The 23635-nt window shown below is 34.7% G+C and overlaps 4 protein-coding genes across 4 annotated transcripts; 3 read left to right on the forward strand and 1 right to left on the reverse strand.

Moving 5' to 3' along the window:
• Window positions 1–280: 280 nt before the first annotated feature.
• Window positions 281–1747, forward strand: TRIADDRAFT_19119 (uncharacterized protein; the record flags this gene model as incomplete). Its single annotated transcript, XM_002107567.1, has 4 exons — window positions 281–349; window positions 925–1101; window positions 1258–1401; window positions 1646–1747. The coding sequence occupies 4 exons, from the start codon at window positions 281–283 to the stop codon at window positions 1745–1747; spliced, it is 492 nt and encodes a 163-aa protein (XP_002107603.1).
• Window positions 1748–2422: 675 nt separating this feature from the next.
• On the reverse strand, window positions 2423–5709 carry TRIADDRAFT_51290 (uncharacterized protein; the record flags this gene model as incomplete). The annotated part of the gene is made up of 14 exons (XM_002108388.1): window positions 2423–2569; window positions 2685–2832; window positions 2936–3062; window positions 3206–3280; window positions 3435–3584; window positions 3669–3794; window positions 4042–4111; window positions 4288–4385; window positions 4573–4630; window positions 4749–4826; window positions 4926–4999; window positions 5116–5161; window positions 5270–5377; window positions 5545–5709. 14 exons carry the CDS (start codon window positions 5707–5709, stop codon window positions 2423–2425), a joined length of 1470 nt encoding a protein of 489 aa, XP_002108424.1.
• Window positions 5710–7887: 2178 nt separating this feature from the next.
• Window positions 7888–14148, forward strand: TRIADDRAFT_36865 (expressed hypothetical protein; the record flags this gene model as incomplete). Its single annotated transcript, XM_002107568.1, has 13 exons — window positions 7888–8061; window positions 10097–10228; window positions 10371–10576; window positions 10783–10972; window positions 11139–11222; window positions 11429–11538; window positions 11662–11739; window positions 11935–12118; window positions 12215–12340; window positions 12439–12635; window positions 12732–12859; window positions 12948–13087; window positions 13237–14148. The coding sequence occupies 13 exons, from the start codon at window positions 7888–7890 to the stop codon at window positions 13429–13431; spliced, it is 1944 nt and encodes a 647-aa protein (XP_002107604.1). The 3' UTR covers window positions 13432–14148.
• A 2455-nt stretch (window positions 14149–16603) lies between these two features.
• Window positions 16604–21914, forward strand: TRIADDRAFT_51292 (uncharacterized protein; the record flags this gene model as incomplete). Its single annotated transcript, XM_002107569.1, has 18 exons — window positions 16604–16664; window positions 18155–18210; window positions 18955–19086; window positions 19323–19410; window positions 19461–19546; window positions 19648–19779; window positions 19901–19960; window positions 20047–20118; window positions 20195–20231; window positions 20298–20380; window positions 20512–20565; window positions 20646–20717; window positions 20812–20889; window positions 20956–21026; window positions 21112–21184; window positions 21412–21483; window positions 21550–21630; window positions 21717–21914. The coding sequence occupies 18 exons, from the start codon at window positions 16604–16606 to the stop codon at window positions 21912–21914; spliced, it is 1506 nt and encodes a 501-aa protein (XP_002107605.1).
• Between the last annotated feature and the right edge of the window lie 1721 nt (window positions 21915–23635).

The following is a 23635-nucleotide window of genomic DNA, read 5'->3' on the forward strand; positions in this document are numbered from 1 at the left end:
ACTAGGTGCTGTACGGTAACAGCAGTACGCATGCACCAACGATTTGTAGACCTCTGGTGTGATCCAAGACTGCACATCGCTGTATCATACGGAAGCCTAATCATACTGCTATTGTACCATACACTATAGTATCCCATGGCTACCGTTAGCACTACAGTACAATTTACAGTACAATACTGTACAGTTTACAGTGCGTAGTACTGTAATATACAGTACAGTTCTCTAGAGCCGTAGTTGCCATCACACATTGCCTAGCTGAGAGCTTTCCAAGGACATCAAGATGGCGAGTTCTATTGAAGCTGCCGTTGATAGTGTTAGCTTGAGCGCTTACAGAGATCAACAGTTTAAGGTTAGTAATGATTAAAATACATTAGAAATCTGTTGAGAATTGGCCAAGGTATTGCTAGGATAGATTTATTTAATCCTTCCTTGTACTAATTTAAAAATCGCTGTGAAGCATACTGCGTTGATCAGTAAGCCGTCGCAGAGTTCATCATTGTACTATGGCCACCAATCTTACATAGCGAAAGCTTAACAGTATTATAATCGCATCGATGCTAATATTGTCTATATTATCTTACTAATAATTTAAGCGTACAGTACCTTACTACTTTATAATAGTAATTGTCTACTAAAGATTGCAAATCCGTAACTTTGCCCGTACCTATTGCATGCTATCTTGGCTTTACGTAGAGTACGTACTCTACCTTAGACTTGTACCACGCTACTAGAAGCTACCGAAAGCGTGTTGAAACGTTTTGTGATTACAGTCTAATTAATTTACCAGTAATATACTACGTGCATCGATGTGATCAACAGATTGATAAATTGTACTTGGTATATTCTACAGCTATCGTGATATAAAATTTTGCAATGATACGTAAATGGTAGTATACGAGCTATAAAAGAAATTTCTTATTTTAGGGCACCGTAACTGAACAAGAATCCAAATTAAAATTGACATGTACAATGTACGTTGGCAATTTATCCTTCTACACTACTGAATCTCAATTATATGAAGTGTTTTCTAAAGTTGGTGATGTGAAGAGAATTGTAATGGGACTTGATCGCTTCAAAAAGACGCCATGTGGTTTTTGTTTTGTTGAATATCCTTTAACTTGATTACGAACAAAATGCAGTATATCTACATCTGTACAACTATATCTGATCATCTTGAATAGATCCTACATATTATGTTACATTTTAAAACGTTGTCAGAACTTCTGTATGAAATCATAATATTTTCTTAACCTTAAGCTTACATATGACACCAGAGAAGAAGCTGAGATGTGTATGAGATACATAAATGGTACTAAAATTGATGATAGGATTATTAGAACCGATTGGGACGCAGGATTTATAGAAGGTCGACAGTATGGACGTGGAAGAAGTGGTGGACAGGTAACTATGAACACATTTGATATCATTTCCTTAGTTGCCTCTATAGGCATAATGTTATGTACGAGAAAGCTCGGGAAGTGATGGATTCAGTAATAATAGTAGTATTTGATATATATATTTTAGCTAATTAACTTTCAATACAGTACTGAAGAAGCTTAGAAGAATTCGATATTATAAACTTTTCAATATTAAAGATACTTATTTACGGTACTTATGATCAAAAATTTTTTAATTTTATATTTAGGTTCGTGATGAATGTCGGCAAGATTTTGATGCAAATCGCGGTGGTTTTGGACAACTCTTGGCCAAAGGTGGATTTAGCGAAACATCTTCGTTGCATCATTAGGGATAATCCATGTTAACCTTGCCCAACTACTATATCACAGCATTTGAATAGCAAGAAATTCTATGCAATCTGGTTTATAAACAATGTAATATTCTGACGGCCGAAATAGAATTGATACCTATATCGTTAACGATTTTTTGTTTCTAATATCATAATGGATTACACTTACTAGTCAGTAATGATCTAGTAATGTTATCTACATGATGACGATGTGTGGCACACGTTAAGTAACAATATGCAAAAGTGCCATGTCCTTGTATTTAATAATTTTTATTATTAACTGATGTATCTATGCTGTACCAGTCTTGATGCCAATTTCTAAAACAAGAGTGCACTCGCATAATAGTGCACAATTATGATAAAAGATAGTAGCTACATCGCTGATGTACACTTCGACAGTAGCTTTAAATAGTTATTTTTTATTCATTTTTGTCACAAATCTCTGTACAAATTATTGCCGAATAGCCCTGAAGCCCTATCACGTCTATCGAGAGTTAGTATATTTATTAATGAGTATTATACAGTCATTTTCAATGTAATCGTATTAACAGGTTATTGCATCGCTTGCAATTAAAAGTGCGGTGAGCTCTGTTTTTTGTCGTTTCGTTAGTATCCGTAGTCCTGAGCAATTGTTTTACTGTTTGAATAGTATTTCATGATTTGGAATGATTATCTTTAAAAAATATCAATTGCCTTGGATTTTGATGGCGTTCTTTCTAATAATATTCCACCATCTCGTGAACTTCTCCTATAGTTTTTCTTTAACGACGACTTTGCCACGGTGGTATTTGTAGAGTTATTCTTAGGAGTATTTCTTTCACCCTAAATAATGTTAATGAATAATCAAATAAAGTTAAACATTAACTTACGTATCAAACTATTACAATCTTCAACTGCATCATCAACCTAACTTGCAACTCAATTTTTCACTATTTACCTTCAGCAATTCGGAGTATTTATTGGTTACATCGTCAATTTGCTTGTTGAGTAAATGTATTTTAGTGTTCAGTTGATCAATCTTTGCTTCAAGTTTTTCCCTTTTACTACGTTCATAATTTAACTGAGCTTCTAACTCCGTTATTGTCCTATATTGACATATTGCATATGAAAATCTCATTAGAACCCAGTTTTACCCATAGATATTATGGATAGGTTGCAATTGATTGATTTTTCTCTTTTCAATACAACCTTTCGTATTCGGCTTGTTTATCCATAGTTTCAATATCTTCATCCAACAGTCCACCTAGCTGATGATAATTTGCTTTAGCTATCTTGAGTAACCTTTTTAATTCTTCTATGCGATGACTAGCTCGCCCTTAGGATATAGACAATACATTTCCATTCGTTAACATTTTACGTTAATACAACTTTGTAAATCTCTGATGTCACATTGTGTAAATTACAGTTAAGGACCAGGAAAACCCTTGCTACGATGTAATCTATGAATGCTATCCATACCTTGGGCTTCAATCTTTTCATCATCATTCAATTCCATAGCATCATCTAGATTCTCATCTTCAATAATTTCATCAGCTTATGAATCATGATGAAAATTAAAGATAATGGTATTCGATTAAGCTTTGTGTTAAAAAGTGGCAATACTATATCTCTAAGCTCATAACGACGTGGTAAAAGGTTTTAAAATGTATAAACTAAGACTAATGTCTTTTAAACACTTCTAGCTTACCGACTTCTCCGCCTAATAGCTCCACTGCTCCCATTTGTGCATAACGTTTTGCAACGTCTTTTGGAGTTTCACCTGCTTCATTTCTAATTGTGACATCACATCCTTGTTCCATGAGCCATCTTAAAATATTTATGTGGCCATTACCGGCGGCTGTAGTCAGATAATGCAAGAATTTTATGTCATTTATAAAGTTGATATTTTGATACAGTAATAATCGTTAGACGATAATTTTACCTTTATGAGCTAAGGTTGAACCATGATTATCTTGTTCATCAACAGATACAACTCCTTCTTCGATTAAAGTTTGTAACTTTTCCAAATTACCGTAAAAGGCTGCGGCATGAGCAGGAAAAGCAATGCCTATTATAGAATACAATTATATATTCAAAATTCAAAATGAATTCATCATTTCTGACTACGATGTACAATATACTTACTGTCATCGTAGAGCTTGGGGTTTTCAATATCGTGTTCTTATTAATCCACATCAAGTTATAAATATATTTTAAAATGAGGATAGGAGCTTAAATTGCGTACTACTTCAATTGAAAGTTATTTACAAACAAAAATTTAAAATTACATTTACAATTAGGAATATTACTCTTACCTACAGCATTCAAATACTCTACACAGCGATCTTTATAAAAGCGCAAAGCAATGTCTTTAGGAGCATCACCCTACATTGCATGTAAGAAATATGAACAAATTTGAATACGGTATACAATATCTGTTGAGCTTGAAAAGAAATTTTCTTTTCCTTATTAGCAATGGAAGTCAATTATCGCGGGTATGAATTGTTTGTAGAATTACTGCGTTTAGAGGCTAAATTATATTAAGTTAATTTCATCTTTACTTGATTGTTTCTGCTATTAACAATGAAGTCAATGCTTGCACTTTTACATATAATAAATTTTAAGCATTCCAAGTGGCCCTCTTTTGCTGCAAGATGAGCTAGATTTTTTAACAAAATGAAATAAAGTTGTAAAAGATACATCGTTGACCGAAAAAGATTTTATGAGTAGTTAGCGTATATGGCACTGTTATGTTCATCTCTGAAAATTTTATCACACAATCACCATAACGAAATTGTATTGAGGATGACGCTTGCTTATAATACGTATATTTGTAAGTTTAGAACCTGCAGTATTTCCTTGATCATCAATTTCATTAAAATTAGCACCCCATTTACGAAGTACCTACAGAGTAAATTATAATTTTGATATCCTAGCCGTTAAGGACTATTGTGAAAGTTTAACATTATTTTAATATTTTGCTACCAACAAATTATGGTACATAGTCATTTTTAAAATTTACCTGCAAGCAACCAAGCCTTCCGAAGAATGCTGCACAGTGAGCAGGTTTCCAACTCTCATTATCTCGCGCATGTGTATCCTATGATGATATCAAGAGAGTTACTATTTATTCTTTAGACTCGCTTAGCAAGAATGATTTGAATTTTTTGAAATCTCATCATTTCTAAAAAGGACTAACCCCACCGTATCGCAGTATAGTTTGCAAGGTATGAGCATTACCATGAATGGAGGCTAGATGCGCTGGAGTGTTACCTATTGAATTTTAAAGACAACAAAAGGTAGACTGAGGATATCATTGCAAAGGGCATCAATGACAACAGCTCTCTAACATTATTAATATAAAAACTTCAATATTGCAAATAATTTACCTTTTAAATCCTTATTATTAATACTAGCTCCATTGTTACATAAGGCCTGGTAATAAGAACAAGTAAGGACATCACTATAGTATTTCATATCTACTCAGTTAATTGATAAAATAATTCATAGTGGTTTATGTCTTTATATATTGCAATCTAATACCTCCAAGCATGTGCTTCTCCCTTTAATTGCAGCTAAGTGTGCAGCTGTCCATCCTTGTGGTGTTTTATCATTTGCATCAGCTCCATGCCATAACAACCAGTGCAGACACTGTGAGACGTAGTGAATAATTCAACATTTAGTAAAAATTTATTTTCAACTATTTAAAAAATCCGTTCCATCCTTCCAAGATGGTAATATTAAAATTGTCATAACTGTATCATGATGTTGCAAAACTACATGATGACTGGCACCTCTAATTAATTAGTTAATTTTACCTCAAGTGCTCCACGAATGACGACTCGTTGGATAATGGTTAATTTCTCCGCCCCAATCGGCTGCCTGATGCTAACACCATAGTCTCGTATTGCTGATTCCATTTGTTCGATATTATGGTTATCAATAGCTTCCAATAACATAGCAATAGGTTTTTTAGCTGCCATATTCTGTTCACAGTAGTTGTGTAATTATCCTAAAAATCCAATGCGAATGGGCTGAATTTAAGTTATGAAAAACAGGTAGCGACTTTATCGTCATTGCGATGAGAATATTATAGAGTCATCCAATTTTAAATTTTATGACACGATTTGCATACTATCAAGAGCGATATCTCGACTTGTACCACTTACTTAAGTTACAAAAAAATTCAATGGCCAAGAATATAGTAATAAGGTAGGGTTTTATGCTTTTCTCTTGCAATAATTGAGACTTTGGCACTGTTAATTTAAGACTCGTCTATAAATGAGTAAAGATTCACTTTTGTTAATAAAATAATTAGGTACAATAAATTGAGTATCGAACGTCAAGATGTAAAAAATGTTGAATCAATTTAGAGCTGATTTGCGTTTATGATGTAGTATATAAAATTTATTTTATTTATAATTTACTCTACGCTCGTATGTTACAATATGTCAATATTACAATCGAGCGAGATGCACCCTACAATGTTTATAATCTAAGTATTCGACAGTATTTGTATGGATTGGCGATATATCATGTAATCAAGATGTTTAATATCATTTCCCATTCAAAAAGCAATACTGGATGATATTTTGATTGTTGATGGCTACGTTACAGCTTTGTGTTGACTACGTTACCTACTGCTGTCATAGCCCGATAGATGGTTTGTTATTTTAATGGCGGAATAGTCATAATTAATCAAGCTATCCTTTGATGATAGCTCTTGGTACATACCGCATATCAGAGTTTGTAAAATGCTGCAATGTGTCAAGTTTATAACCCACTAATTTCCATGATAAGTCTAGGCGATGATAACGCAAGCATCAATCAAGAAGAAATTTATTTTTCTGTATTATAATATGACTTATCTCCGGAATAGTATACTGTATCAGTTTATTGCTATACTGCCATAGTATACAGTACACTAGTATGCTATGTTCTACACAAGATGGACTAGCAATTCTACCATGTCTAATTGTCCATCGCTATAATCTCTACTGTATAAAGAGGCGAAGGGTTTGCAATCGGTTTGACTAATTGGAATTTGTTACCATAGTTACGCCGGCGACTACTGTGCTGTATTCCAGGAGAGAGGGACACAGTACCGTACTTACAGTACAGTACAGTACTGTACTGTAGATCAGTTACTACTGCCGTAATACGTGGTGTACAGTACTGCATACAGTAGTGTCTATTGGAGTATAATAATGATATCTTTCTTTGAATAGCACAACGAAGAGAGAGAAAGACGTGTTCTACGTTATTTGCTCTTGCACTAGTGGATAGCGAAATTGATCGCTTGGAAAATGTCCTCCAAGCAAGCTGGCTTGCATCGTTGGACAGTACAGAGTACTGTAGTGTACAGTATACAGTACTGTAAGACTGCAGTCGTCCATGCAACGGGTGAATTGACTTGTCGGCTGAGCTGTCTCGACAAGGGCCCCAATCACGGCGTACCATACAGTACACTACGTCACTATTGGCGTAGTCACCCGTTGCTGTAGTGGTGATACTTGAAAGCATTCTGTCAGTACTAGACACAGTATGGCCTAGGTGCGAGAAATGGACACTGACTCACTTTTGATCGATGGTTTGACATAGTGACGCGATCCACATACAGAATGACCTAGTGACCCACCCACCAATCAGCTTTCTCCGTGTTTGAGTAAGCCCCACGTCAGCGATGTAGCGTCAGTGGAGAGTGGGAACGTGCCAAGAGTGAGTGAGTCGCAGATTTGAGTGACCCTCTACCCCACCCCACCCTACGTCGGGCGTGTAGCGTCATCGAGAGTGTGAGTGAGTCAGAGTGAGTGACTCAAGGATTAATTAATTAATTAATTAATTAATTGCAAGTGTCGAATGGCTGGAGGACAGCTGGATCAACTCCACTTTTAAATCTACTCCTATGAACTTGGACGAAAGATAATCCATTTCTTGTTGCCTTTTTGATTGGATAAAGTAGCCTAGTGTATCAACGAATCAATCATTAAAATAGTAATCTATTCAATTCATTAATATCCATCTTGATACTGCTATTATTATTGGATCAACGACAAAGACCCAGCGTAGAAAACGATTCAAGAACTGTCATTGGTGTCGTCGACGATCTTGATATTTTAGTGAATGTTGGTGGTTTAGCTTAGTCACAGACTGATTGAATCATGTTCAAAGCAGGTTATACTGCATATTTAGGGCAAAATTATACCGAATTAAAGAAAAAAGCCAAAGAAAGTGGTAAACCTTTTGCTGATGCTGAATTTCCTGCTGATCGAAGTAGTTTATTCGTGTCCAAAGATAAACAAGTATCAGGACCATTGGAATGGAAACGACCTACGGTAAGGATCAACATGCAAGCAAATAAATCCACCCATCATCATCCATCATCCACTGACTGGAGTCGTTACTTTTATCTGTATTCATTCTTTGATATTGTAACTATTTCTAGGTTGATAAGTAAGACAGCTCGAAATAGATATTGCAATCTGTTCATTGCAACATATTTTAAGGAGTGGTTGTTGTTATTTCCTTCGACTGTATTTGCACTATCCTTAAATTGGCATCAAACAACTTGACACGCTTTGTTGTTATACGTATACGCATTACTTTTTGCTAGGATAGAAAGTTCCCTTTATCGACGGCATAATCGACGTGTCATAAAATATAGATAGAACAAGGAGTTAATGTAATTTAATAATTAATGAATTGTCGCCCTGCCCAATATAAATGGATAAAAATGATGATACTCTTTTAGACAACGTATTCATCGATCATCAAGTCAACTTACAATACATCGTAGGCATCGTCAATTGATGTAGAAAAAACTTTTACCTATTAATACCTGAACAAGCAGTTAATGTAATTTAATAATAAATTAATTGTCGTCCTACTCCATAGACGCGTAAATGGATAAAATGATACTCTTTTTTTAGAGAACGTATTCATCGATCACCAAGTCAAATTACAATACATCGTAGGCATCGTCAATGGGTGTAGAAAAACTTTTCTTTTTTACTTGTGAATACCTTTACTTTAATAGATGCTTGTATTTTTGATGGCATTATACAATTGGCGATAATAGGTACTTGTACCAATAGTTTCAAGATACAAAAAATCATCAATTGATCAAAAGTTGTATCTAGTTTTCAACTTCCTGTTTACTCGGTAGCATATTTCATTTCTCATCACTTTTTGTACGGAGATGATGATTCATCTTGATCACAATCTACGTAATTGTACAGTAGTAAAGCGATTGGATCCTTTTTACTAGCACGTATTCAAGACTAGACTTGCAATTTCCTACTCTACTTATCAACAATTTCACTTTGTAATGATCATACGCGTACATAATAACAACTGGGAATAATATTAATTATTATCAAAAAGAAAAGTGATCGATGACCGATAATGACCAGTTAGTGGTAATGTAGGTACCCTATCACGTATTTTATGATTATCAGTTAGGTAATGAAATGACAAAATAGTAACCAAACGCTAAAACGGCTTTTATTGTTTATTTAATATATTATTTAATCCGGATACCATGCATACTCAGAGACGACACAACGGAGTCTAATTTTCTATCCGATTTACAGTCACAGTCAACTTCATCTATCTACTGTACTTTTTTTACAATGTTAATGTATCAAAGTAAATCATGAATGTTAATAATAGAAATGTTAGATTGGTGTATGATGATGCAGTATGACTGTTTGAGTATTCAAGAAGAAACTAGGATAACCAACTTGTATCACCTATACTCTACTGTCTTATCATGAACGATTGTGGCTGAAAAAGGGTCTGATATTGAATTTCAGCTTGACTTCCAAATAAATATTGAGCTTTTTTAATAGATTAAATAGCGGTCTGTATGCCTTAGGCATAGGTAGACAAAAGTAACTAATCCTGAATAGGAATTTTTATTTCACTATCAATCTTATTAATACTGCTCTTAACCTCTATAGACTAAATAAGGTTAACATAATCTTCGAATCAAATCTCAAGTAATTTGACACTTTGCAACGTCAATGCTATATCTTATAGCTTCTTACTCCTTGAACACTGTAGATTGATTCTTCTTAGTGCTATCGTCAATTTTCTACAATATGACTCCAGCATACCGGTAAATGAAGGTGTACATGGCTACACTCTAATTTTAATCGCTTTTAGCAGACCATGACAGGAAAAAAAAATATTAATAAGACAATTTTATGAAAAAAGAGTAAACCTTTCAACAGAAATGCTGCTATTTTACCGTCATTTTCTATGCCTTATTTGACACCATCCTGTATTACTTACTGATAGTATAATAATAATGTATGCATTAAATAATTATTTCGCTTAATATGTTATATTTCATGTCATGAATGATAGGAGATTACCGATAATCCAAAATTTTTTGTCGATGGTACCAGCCCTAGCGATGTAACCCAAGGCCATCTGGGTAATTGCTGGTTTGTGGCAGCATGTGCTTCGCTCTCGCAAGAGAAATCACTCGTGAATAAAGTAATTCGATATGTTGGATTTATAGTATACCTAAATCTTTCCATTAGTAATAGTTCCTATTCACCGTACATACAGTACTTGTATAATACTGTATAATTGATGAATATAAATAATTATTTTATTTTGTCTATTAATTCACTAGGTGATTCCTAACGTAGGTGAACAAGATTACGACACCAGCGATGGAGAACACAGTGGGATCGTCCATTTTCGTTTCTGGCGTTTCGGTGAATGGGTAGACGTTGTTATAGATGACCGTTTACCAATGGTAGATGGAAAACTTATTTACGTGCATTCCAAGCAGAAAAATGAATTTTGGAGCGCATTGCTAGAGAAAGCTTATGCAAAGTATGTTCCCTGTTACATAGCTTACGTAACTTATGGAAATTAGTCATCAACGTTAATTACTGTTATGTATATTCAAAAACCAATTACTAATTATATAATGTGATCTCCCTTTAAAAACTGGTTCTATAGACCCAGCTTCAGTATAAAATTGGATACTTAATTGCTTGTATTCTTTGTTATAATCTTATTACGTGCATCTATCTTAGGCTCGCAGGCTCCTATGAATCATTAGAAGCCGGTAACACTGCCGATGCTCTCGTTGACTTTACTGGTGGTATTGCGGAGACAATAAAAATGGATGGGGAAGATTACTCGGATGATAATAACCGCGATCAATTGTTTAAATTAATGGATAAATCTATGGATCGTCATGCGCTTATATGTTGCTCTATTAGGGTAAGTTTTTACACACCGAAATGGCGTAAGCTGCAGCTTAAAAATATAATCGGTAATCTTTGTAGGACACGTTATAGACAGTGTTACATAATCCTCCTAGATAAATAGCTTGATTTTTAATTTAAGACTCTAAATTATCATATTTCATATCTTAATAAATGCTAAGACGGCTGATCAAACGAAAAGAGAAGAAAGGACTGACATGGGTTTGATACTGTTACATGCTTATGGTGTGACAAAAGTCACAAATGTAGGTTTAAAGTCAAAATTTGAACTTCTGCTATAACAATCTGCTCTATCATTTGAATTTATTACTATCTCATGCCTTAATGATTTTATCTTTAATACATCCGACGTACGTGATATGATCTTAAATTTTTAAAACAGATAAATATTTTTGAAGTTCTTTAATGGATTAATATAATATGACATTTTATATTTTATTTTTATTCTTAGTTTAAATTAGGAGAAGGCTTGCGATCCTTTTTTCGATCTGAAAAGGTTCCTATGGTTCGCATGAGAAATCCATGGGGCAAAGGTGAATGGAAAGGTGCCTGGAGCGATGGGTATGTCTGCATAAAGTGATAATATTCTGCTACAAGTTATAATGAAATTCTATCATTTGCTTTTCCATCACATTTAAAACTCTACATGCAATAAGTAATAATTAATTAATCATAATGTATTAGTTCTGAAGAGTGGAACAGGGTCAAGAAATCTGAACGAGAAAAGGTTGGATTAACATTTGAGGAGGATGGAGAATTTTGGTAAGCATAAATATCTCTGATTTGGCTATGTAACTGCACGGATGCTTTCGTGATTATTCATAAATGTAGCCTTATCTTGATTTAAGAAAAAAAGTCTGATTTTATCCGTAAATTACTTGTTGAAAGTTGACAAAGTAAAATTGTGTACCATAGTATGTAAAAAGATTTAATTAAAATTTGTATTCTCCTTTCCAGGATGTCCTTTGAAGATTTTACGAAATACTACACCCATGTAACAATTTGTCGCGTTATCAACACTTCTTTTATGACTATTCATAAAATTTGGAAAGAATCCACTTTCCACGGATGTTGGTCCACGTCTGCCAATAGAGCGGGTGGTTGTATTAATAATCGGGCAACGTTTTTACAAAATCCACAGGTAAGATAGGACACTAAATTTCTATGATGCCATTTCTATGTTGATAGTAGAAATCACTGAAAAAGGTTAATAACAGCTATATTATATTGCCCACAGTACGCTTTCGATGTTACTGACGGAGAATACGGCACAACTGTGATAGCATTGATGCAGAAAGATAAACGATTAGAGAAACGCTCAGGTCATGGCGAAAATCTAAGTATAGGCTATTATATTATGAAGGTATGGACTAAACTACTTAGGCCTCATCTTACGAATAATGCAATAATATACAGTTATGTTGCTAAGTCAGACTTATGATAATGAATTTCCTACTATAGGTTGCAGTAAATCGAAATTATCGACTACATACAGTAAATCCCAAAGCTGCTGATGTAACTTACAGCAATTCGAGAGAAGTTACTGGACGATTTGAACTGGAAGCAGGTAGATACGTTATTATTCCCAGCACCTTTCAGCCAGGAGAAGATGGTGAATTTTTGTTGCGGATGTATACGGAAAATAGTGCTGGCGCAAAGTTAGTTAAACATTTTAGATGATTAGATCTTTCTAAATTTTAGTGAATTTACGTATTACTTTGGTGACCATAATTTGGAATTTTTGCTTTACGTAGAGAGCTAGTAAAGAGTTCTCCTACTGGCGGCGGTTTTTGTGGTTGTTTCAGCAAATCACCGGTAGCAATCGTTCAAATTGATGCTATTGCAGCAAAGGATTTGAGTAAAAAAAATCGTAGCGGCGTTGGTTAGTCTTTCTCCTAAAGATAATTGCTTAATGAGCAAGTCGATCATCTCCCACTCTTTATTTTACATGGTATAATTGTATTTTATAGGTGCTAGTCCGTATTGCATTATTAAATGTGGCAAAGAGTCAGTCAGAACTCCAGTTATCAAAGAAACTTTGAATCCAAAATTTGATGCTTCGGCCATTTTTTATTTGCGTAATCCTAATTCTGCCAAAGCTGTAATCGAGGTATGGTTTATATCAGTTTGTAGTAAATGATTTGCACCTTACCAAAGACGCGGGTATAGATGTAGATCGATAAAATCAGCTTGTTGCTTAAAATAAATTGTTACTCTCTGATAATAATCTAAGATACAATGGCTATTTATATCTTCTAGATATGGAGTAAAGGTACTGTTATGGATTCTTTTATGGGAAAAGCCGAGATAGCAGTAGAATTGAATCGTAATAAAGTTTGTGATGATTTACCCTTGTTTTCGAATAAGAAGCCCAAGAAAAATGAACAGCCAGAAAAAGAACCTGGCACGTTATCAGTTAAAATTAATTGCTCAGATAATCTTGAGGAATTATAAATTATTCATTTACTTTCTGAATGTTGTTCTCATACCGTACCATATATTGGCAACAGTATAGTGAGATCGTTTAAAAAAATTATTCGATCTGAGAATCTATAACTACCAAACTTTGAGGTGTCAATAGTTGCAGCATTTTGTCCTGTCACAGTTCCTAAATGAACTTTACTTACTCTTGGCCAAGTAATAGCGATTATGGTGTAATACTAACAAGACGTTGGAGTTATTTTTTGATTGCCTAAGGATACTATAAGTCTATTTAGTTCGCATCACACTTTAAGATTGGTGTCTTGTATTGACTCTACGTCTTTGCTGGTGCTAAAAGGATACGATCGGCAAATGAAAGACTTGGTTTTTGTTGCTGCTACGTAAAATACTATTCGTTTACAGTATATGTCTTTTGATGAAGATTACCTTGATCAAGTCATGCTATTAATTAATTAATATACTTTGCTATTTACATCTATTTACTAAAAGTAAATTATACTTCATTCTAATGCGTTTGTTTAAAGGATTACAATTATTTTCTATCATTTCCTTTGGTTACAATGATAAAGAGATGGGTATAGTAACGAGAGTTAACGTAATTTGTCATACCATTTATAATCAAATGACATAATTTTGCTTGGTCAATGTTAAGAATGTTGCACATCTATGTAATGTATGTATTGCGTTTTAAGTTGGCATTGTCATCTTAACATTATTAACTGAGCCTCATCAATCAATAAATAGAATACAAACAGTCATCCTTTTTGAATTATTACAAACACTATAGCGAAGTGGACATAACAAATCATGCGTTTGCTCGTCAGTTTATGTTTATAGTGGCGATGGCATGGTTGAGTAATGGGTAGGTGGAATACCAGTTCACCTTTTGTATCTGAATGAGTTAGCTAGCTTGAAGATGAGATTCAAGGTATGCATCAGGTCCAGACGAATTTTGCAGTCCAAATGCGTCCGTACTGTATACTATACGAATGTAGATAGTCATTGGCATATGCAAAATCATTTCATAGTACAGTATTGTGTAAGCTACTTTTGAGCCTAGAGATGGAGGATGCCAAATTTTGCAAATCGTTGCACATTTTATTTACGCCACAGCTTGCATATCTATTGTCATGGTCTTATCCTTGTATCATGGCTTTCATACTCCATACAGTACAGTACAGACTGTACCGTATACCGAGTGTACAGCATGACACTTTTTTCGTTAGTGACATCATTTTTGCTGAAGATGAAGGTCTTATTACAGTTACAACTGTTCATGGTTTGTAAAAGTTTACGGTACTCCAATTGTGTGAATCTGCCATGGGATCTCTATCGACAGTACTGTATATTGCAGAGTAGAATAATATTCTTATTTTTAGTACAGCAGAGTCCTGCATGGGTTGAGTCCAGTACAAGCTATTGGTGACATTATTTTTACTCGGTCTGTCCATTCATGGACAGTCCGTCCAGGACACATGTAGATTATTATAGAAGTCCCTGGAGATTATTGTTGCACTGTACAGTCCAAGTGACATTGGTTTTGCTCGAAATAGATGGCTTGCGTTCATCAGTTGAAATATTACTGGAACGATTGAGTGGCATGGCATGCATTTGAAGATCATTCATGTGATTTTTACATCATTTTAATTGTAGTTGAGTCGCTGCTAGAGTTGCTAACTTCTAGAAAAATTGCCATTTTTTCGGTACCGTCGTCTATAGGTTTATACAACAAGTCTAGGACAATTTATGGCAGTAGCTGTGTAATGTAGTAGTACAGTATAGGATGAAAACAATATCAATGTCGATTTGATATTACGAGCGTAAAATGAATTGAATGCGGTAAATTATCCGGTTTGGTATATAGTACCGTGGACTACTAAATAATTGCTGGGAAGTATGTAAGGTAAGTAGTTGATGGCAGCACTGAGTAGAGAGAAAACGCCAACAAGGCAAAAATAATGTCATTGCTGGAGTGTACAGTGTACAGTACAAAAGGAAATCATTGCTGGTGCACAGTAAACGTGCTGTACAGTACTGTGTACTGTAAGTGGATTTTGTGCTAGTCTGGACATTATTTCAGTACCGCACACGTATTCTAGTTCATGGGGGAGTTTTTTAATGCGCAGGCGTAATTAGGCACAATAATAACCTTGTGCATGAAAATGTTCATCACGTGGTACCCTGGCCACGTGACGTACGTGATAAGTTATAAGTTATATATATAACCCTACTGGACATCATGTCCGACTGCCAATTCTGGTGATTGATTGCTACAGTACTGAACTAGATACTGTGCTAGTCTGGATATCCACGACTGCCAATTCTGATGATTGCTACAGTACTGTACTGTATTCAGGTCTACTTGCTGGGTAGTATGGAAGTAGTCGATGCCAGTACTGAGTAGAGAGAAAACGCCAACAAGGCAAAAATAATGTCACTGCTGGCCTGTACAGTGTACTGTACACTGTACACTGTACAATACAGTACAACAGGAAATCATCGCTGATGCAACGCAAATGTACTGTAACTGGATACTGTGCTAGTCTGGATATCATGTCCCACGACTGCCAATTCTGGTGATTGCTACAGTACTGTACTGTACTAAATACTTGCTGGGAAGTACAGTACAGTATGTAAGGAGTCGATGCCAGTACGGAGTAGAGAGAAAACGCCAACAAGGCAAAAATAATGTCACTGCTGGAGTGTACACTGTACAGTCTACAATACAGCAGGAAATCATCGCTGTTGTACAGTAAATGTACTGTAACTGGATACTGTGCTGGTCTGGACATCATGTCCCACGAGCAATTCTCGTGATTGCCACAGTACAGTACGGTGCGACACGGCACGGTACGGTACGGTACAGTACTGCCTTGACCTGACTCCGTACCTGTACAGTACAGTACTGTAGCTGCAGTTGCGTCATTACTCTACTGTACAGTACAGTTGTACAATGTACAGTACAAGCTTGACTGGCGACGACAGTACTGAGTACTGTCGTCGCAAACGCCCCATCCAGTACTGGACAACGCCTAGTGTTGAAGTACAGTGTACAGTGTACAGTACAACCATGAAGTCCAATCCACTTTATACGGTACCGTATTATTATACTGGGTCGACGAGATTCTCCATCATTCTTTACTGGACGTGGATTAGCAACTTTTTGGCTGATCTGGAGACCAATATGGCGTGTCAAAATTGGCGTAAACTGCTGTTGATTGCTGTGATTATTCAGGCCATTTCAGGTACAGTCGGCTAGAGTAATTCTTCTTGTAATGGATGAGAAATGGATCATTTTTTCTACAAAGAGAATGTATCTTCTCTGTGATGGATTTGTCAATCAGGATAGTAGTTTATATGGGTAGATATCGGCCATCAGGCACAAACTCCATTTCTACACCTACTCAACCATGCAAGGAAAGAGACAACACACTTCCCTTTTTGACATACTGTATCTTGTTAGACGTTAGTCTACTGCTTAAACTATTTACATCAACTTCTCTTGATCGATGTATGGCATTACTATGTCATTATTATCAGTACCCCAACAGATGGTAACATAGTCGGATTGACGATTGGCATTTCTTACCTTCATGATCGTCTTGAAAATCTAGTGGTCAATCAATAGTGTAGTCGGGGCATTTTTGCTATGCAAATCCAACTCTTGACGTCAATTAAAGTAGAAGGTGTACAATATTCTTACAGTCTGTTATCCTTCTACCTTTTCAAATCGATTGTATATCAATGATTGCTACATTTGAAAGAGTATCACTTGATGATAGCAAATGGCCAAGCGATACGAGTAGTGGCACGGTACATGACTACGCTATTGTACGCGTATTCTACAACTTGATCGTGATCATAGTAATGCATCCATTGGATCCATATTTTAATCAATTGTTTGCATAACACTGTACTTTTATTCAACTTGAACGCGATACGATAATGATCTTGAGAAAATTGCTGCAATATTGAATGATTTGCAATACAGCCATTGATTCTATACAGTAGAATGACAGTGAATACAGTAGAGTACTCGATGAGTTCTCGCAACGGATTGAACCGCACTTGCAATGGATTTTATTCCTACTGTTTTCATCTCATCCATATTCTGAATTGACTACGCAATAATTTTCTTTTTCTTTTGAATCCAATACTGTCTTATTCCATCGTATCTGGGTCCAATATTAATAATAATTCCAAGATTTTCACGATATGAAGGATTCAAGGGGTAGAACAATTTTACAAAAGTCCAAGCGTACGCCAACCATTTTGAAAATGGTTGTACTATACAGCATCACTGCTAAATTGGGATATTCCATACTGCCAGTAGCTTTGTGTACCGATGAATGGTATACTGAATAGGACGGTACGGACAGAGTTTACTTTCTTGACCACCAAATGTAGAATAGCCATAGTAACGCACTACTGGGATAGTACAGTATAGTTTGGTAGATGATAAATTGAATCGATTCCCATAGTACTGGCCTACAGCTGCATCATCTGCCTTATTAGCACAGTATTATATGTTACTTCGCTAACCTTTCTTCCAATAGTTTAACGATCTATTACTAAATGAATCATTTACTAACCGCTTCAATCAAATTATTATACTAATGTATTAAGCGATCAATTGTAATCTTTGTCTTGTTTGGATTCCTGCCTGACTTGCGACATACAAGTGAAAAACATCCAACATCAGTTGGATTAAATTGGATGATATTTCTTTTGATAGGTCCATGTGTAGCTTTAGACCTTCAGAATGTCCTAGTCGTAGAAACACCGAAAAAGGTATTTATACATACGTGTATGCAATATGCTTGTACATACTATGCATTGACAGCAATAATACAGTATACTAGCTTGAGCTTTCAAGTCCTGGTGGTGACATATGCCGAGTTAACGCTGACTATGATACGCCTTATGGCTGCTTCAAAGTCTTCATTTTGGGGATATCGAACCAAATCGGCTATAGAATAATATACTGTACGATGGATAGTATGTATATTATTACTGTATATAATACAATCTATAATGAAGATGCTTAGTAATAGATAGGAATACTCTTGTATAGGATATGGTCAACTAGATCACTGTAGTATGGATAGGGTAAGAAGTTCTACTAGTATTTAGTCTTGCTAAAGAAGTGTAGATGATTGTCACTCCAATCCTAGTAGTAATTTCGCTGTCGATACTATTCGTTATATGTCCTTATCAATAGAGGACTACGGTATAGCTGTTTACGAAATGGTTATCAGCGGATTAATGTTCTATTATAAAGTAGACATTAGCAATTTCATTGAATACACTGATACAGAGTGCAATTTATATTCTAATTTTGGCGTCTTAATATTCTATTTTTGCATTGTACCCGTAGTTGGGCTACTACAAATACTTAACTTTTGTATATCGGCTATTGAAAGTTTAGTTATGTAGTACTGTTAATGTAGATATACATACGGTTAAAACTATTGCAGCATGTATGCAACAATAATCTCTACTAACCATCATTTATTCAAATCTCCTATTCAATAGAATGAGGAACCTTCCAAGCTTACAATTGTCCATAAACCCGATAGCGTGAGCATGGTTAAAGAAATACAATCAATTCCCGCTCATGATATTTCGCCCGTGATCACTTTAGCTTTGGGTTTAACGCCAACCCAGGTAAGACGGTGTTTTAGGCATATACTGTACGCTTTATGACTTACTGAACGTAAGTAATTTATAATCGAAATTTAGCTCGAGCAAATTGATAGCTATTCTACTTGTTTATTAGCTAATTCTTTAGCTTGAAGAAATCGATATCATAATGATAGAATTTTGTAGTCTACCTTGTTGACTAAGATCACGGAAAAGAATCGATTTCACAATATTATGACATAATTCTATTTGAAACTTAGGGAGTCCATTGGAAAGGATTACGAGTTGGCAATATCTTTAAAAGACCATCCGCAAACGTTTTAATTGCGGTTACGGATGTCCCAATTGGTAAAAAATGTTACAAAGTATCATCTGTAATTTACGCTATATTATATCAGACCATGTTAATTCGATTATTGCCATCATAACTTTAGATAATAAATTTGGAATCGATCATTCCTACACGTCTTACCGAGTTGATGAGGTAAATTTGCTACCTGTTCCAATTAAAAAATTCATCATATTGGTCCTGCTTAGCAATTACTTTACGCGTATGCTAACATTTTGAAATTTATATTGTTATAGTCGGCGAAGACCGTTACTGGAAACGCCTTTTTGGACATGGTACATGGCCCCAATAAGGAAAACGTTGCTACTTACGTTTCCAACGTTTTCGAGAAAAAACCCTTAACTGTATCCATATCAGCAAGCTACGAGGTGTGATATAGTAACCAGTAGAAAGTTACCGTTACTTCTTGAAAGTACTTAAAGTCAATTCTATGCAAACTACAGTGATTAGAATACTAAAACAATCGTAAAATGTATGTTGAAATTGCAGGTCGCTCAAGCTGGTTTCGGAAATCAAGGGAAAAGTTTTTCGATGTTCCTCGATGGCTTGGTGCGATTATTATTATTGCTTTTCTTTATATCTTTTAACAAACTTACAGTATCATGCTAATTATGATATTTATCATCAAATTTTAGGACGAAAAATTCCATGTTGCTTCACCATCAGATGATCATCTCTTTGATTCCCTTTCGGCATCGAAAGAGGCTGTGAGTTATTAAAATTGTGTGCATTGGCACTGTATTCATAGCAGCTACTAACTTAGATTTATCATGATAATTGTAGACCCTTAAGGAGTTTGAAAAATTCAACTTTGGCAAAGGTATGCGAGAGTTTTTATATGAATTAGTACTACATCCTTTAGTAATCAAAATGTATCTTATTACAGATGTACACTTCAATGTGGAGAAAAAATTGATGATCGTTACATTACCTGATGATAAAAAAATTCCTTTCGACATGAATAAAAGGGTAAGACGCCTGTGTACTGTTAAAGTCTACTTACGGTAGATTTTTAAAGTATGTTTGAGAATTTGACTGCAAAATTTTTAATCAGTAATTGTAAATACTAAAGAGTTGATAATATTGCTGTATTTTTATAGTCTGATTACATTTTCTTTGCCGAAATATTCACCATGTTAAAGTCTCTTGAGATTGTAAGTGTACTACAAAATTGCATCAATATTTGACCATATTAACACACTTTATCGTAGTAAACAAGATATTCTTGATGTAGATTAAGGCAAACAAAGATTTGATCCATGATGATGCTCCTGATGTATATACCTATTCAATTAGTTCAATCAAGGTAAAAATAACTGTTGGACGAAGATATTAACATTTAACTGTATTTACATATTTATTTTATTTTATTGTTCTAAATTGCTAATGCGTATGGATAGGCTTTAGATATGGAACATGGTAAAGATTCCAATCAAGTTCATGCTGCCATTCGAGTTTTACATCATGTTGTACCTAAGGTAAATTGAATATGAACCATATCATATCAGAGGCCTATCTAACTTTGCTATGTCATATGCAAACAGATTTATAAATCTTTTAATGAAATGTATGATGGTGAGGCTCTAATAGAGCTTCTAAGTCGCGGAAGCAGCGGGTAAGACTTGTATTTCCACAAACTACTAACATAACTTCAGTAGCGTGCTGTTAGCCTGATCAAAATTTTATTCTAAACATCATAGACGATTGGTTTTCGAACGACCCGAACAAGCCAAAAAAATGTATGAGCATGTCAAGCCTCATCTTCATGTACAAGTATGTTTTTCAATTTTAAATTTTGCATCAATACATCTTGCGGCGCCAACCACAAGTCATATCTAAACCTTTGTCCATTTTTAGCATGAGCAAGACTTTCGCCATCGCCTTCCTTTCATCCACCTAAAAAAGAATCTTGTATGAAATTTTTAGATTGCTGTCTGTTTGTTTATCGACCTGAAGCCTTTTCACTTTATTTCGCTAATACTTAATTCTTATTATTTAAGGGTACTAATATGGTCAATGGTATTTGCCATTCATTGAACGGTTTATTGAATTTATTTGGTTCTAAAGCTAAGGTATGCACGAACAAGTATTTCCAAGTTTAGAGTTAAGATTTGACTACTAATATCAATGAATTACAGATTGATTGTCACGGGCAATCTTCTGATGCACGTGTTGGTAGATCATTGATGGCCGCTGCAACAACAAATAGTCCCCTTACCGTAAGTTATTAATGCTCTAGTAACCTTATTACAATATTAGGCTGGTCTTTGATGGTCAACTTCTATTTATTTCGTATATTAAATAGGAAAAGAACTTTTTGAAAAGATTGAACATTTCACCAGTTTATACATCGGATTATCCAGTTATTTTCAATATTATCTTGTGGTTGATGATAATCCTCGCTATCGGTCTTTACGTAACTGCTGCTGTTATGTGGGACATGGATCCTGGTCGTGATAGCATCATTTACCGAATGACTAGTCAGCGCATCAAAACCGACTAAATTTACAATCCGCTCGCTTCTAGACGGTTAAACATGAAAACCTTTTTTTTTAAATAGTAATCATGACTTGAATAGTGATAGACATATATATGCTAAAATCTGTTGTAATAAGATGATGGTAGAATGTAGCAGTAGGTTTAAAGCTTAATATTTTAGAAATGCACTCAGGGTAACCTGCTGTGGTGATATCCTGTACATATAGTACTTTAAATGATAACATTAATAATTTTAGACAAATCTTGCCTAGAAAATAACGATAGCAATCTGCTTTAACCTGCTGCTGCAATAATTTAGCTCGATACAGGACATGTATTTACTGTCAAGCAGTATCGCATGGACTATGTATTACCTACTGATACTAAACTGGATATTTAATACTAAGAAGTAGACCTAAGCATACAGTAGTTAGCATTCGAATTTTGCTACTATTACTTTAAATTTGCCTTCAGTGGAGTATTTACGCACTGAAATGCAGATCTACAGTTAGTACAACAATGTTAATCAGATTTACCAAGAAGTGTTACCTGCTTCGGTTTACAGATACAGAGATTATTATTAGCTACTAGTCCCAATACTACAGATATTTTTGGACAGATCAATTCATGCAAGTATTGCTATCGCATTTATGGATAGACTATCGGTATGTTGTTTGCTTTGCTAATTACTTAAAACAAAATTTTAAAGAAGCAGTTTGTTTAGACAAATTTTATATATTGTATCTAATTTATTGAAACTGTCATGCTATTGAAAATTGTTGAAGTGAAAGGTTTGAATAAAACATCCACTTTACTGCTTAGTGTTCATTTCTTAATGTATTTCGTTCTCTTTTCAATGCAAGACTGATACTGCATTATCTATTAATAAGCTATCCGGCTTATGAATACAGTATGATTAATGTAATTGCCATAATGAAATCCATATTAATTTTCTGCAACTATTTACGTACTGTATTCATCTTTCATAAATTACGATATACTCTTACGTTTACCTCAGTGCGAAAATATTATCTATAATGAATTAAACTCAAATTTATTCGTATCATCTGTTACATTCTGACACGAGTAAATGACGTAAAAATGCGATAACTCGCAATGCGACTGGTGTTTCCTGAGGCTATTGATTTCTTATGAAAAATTTATAGTTATTTCACTATGATAAAAAACCCCCTAGTTACAGTAATTTGATTAGAATAATATACTATCAGGTATTCCAGCAGCCTATCATTATAACCCGTAAATTAACTTCGGTAGTCAATTTAACTGTTCACTCTTTCACAAAACCAATCATTACAAGTAGAGGATCGTCTCTCAACTTACATTATTTTGCATATATCAAGGTGCAGATTTTACATCGATGCAATTTCAAACTATAGTGCCACAGTATGTCAGGTTGAAATGCCAATTACAATTTCATCATGATGGTTTTAATCTGAACGCGAGAACTCTCTTTTAAATGGTTCCTTTAAAACTTAGATTTACGAATTCTACGCTATTTTCTAGTGCTGATTTTGAATATCGATCAGAAAAAACACTATTAATGGTAATATAGTATTAAACTACATGTAAGCTATTCATTTCATGAGAGCATCCCAGCGATGATAGAAATGGTAAATTAACTTGGATATTAAATACTGTTCACTTATAACTACTGTAACGTTCCACTATAGCATTCAAGAGCAATAATAATTAAGTAATACCCATATGAAATTCTTCCAACCAAAG

The sequence above is a fragment of the Trichoplax adhaerens genome, genomic scaffold (assembly GCF_000150275.1).
Source record: "Trichoplax adhaerens TRIADscaffold_1 genomic scaffold, whole genome shotgun sequence".
NCBI lineage: Eukaryota > Metazoa > Placozoa > Uniplacotomia > Trichoplacea > Trichoplacidae > Trichoplax > Trichoplax adhaerens.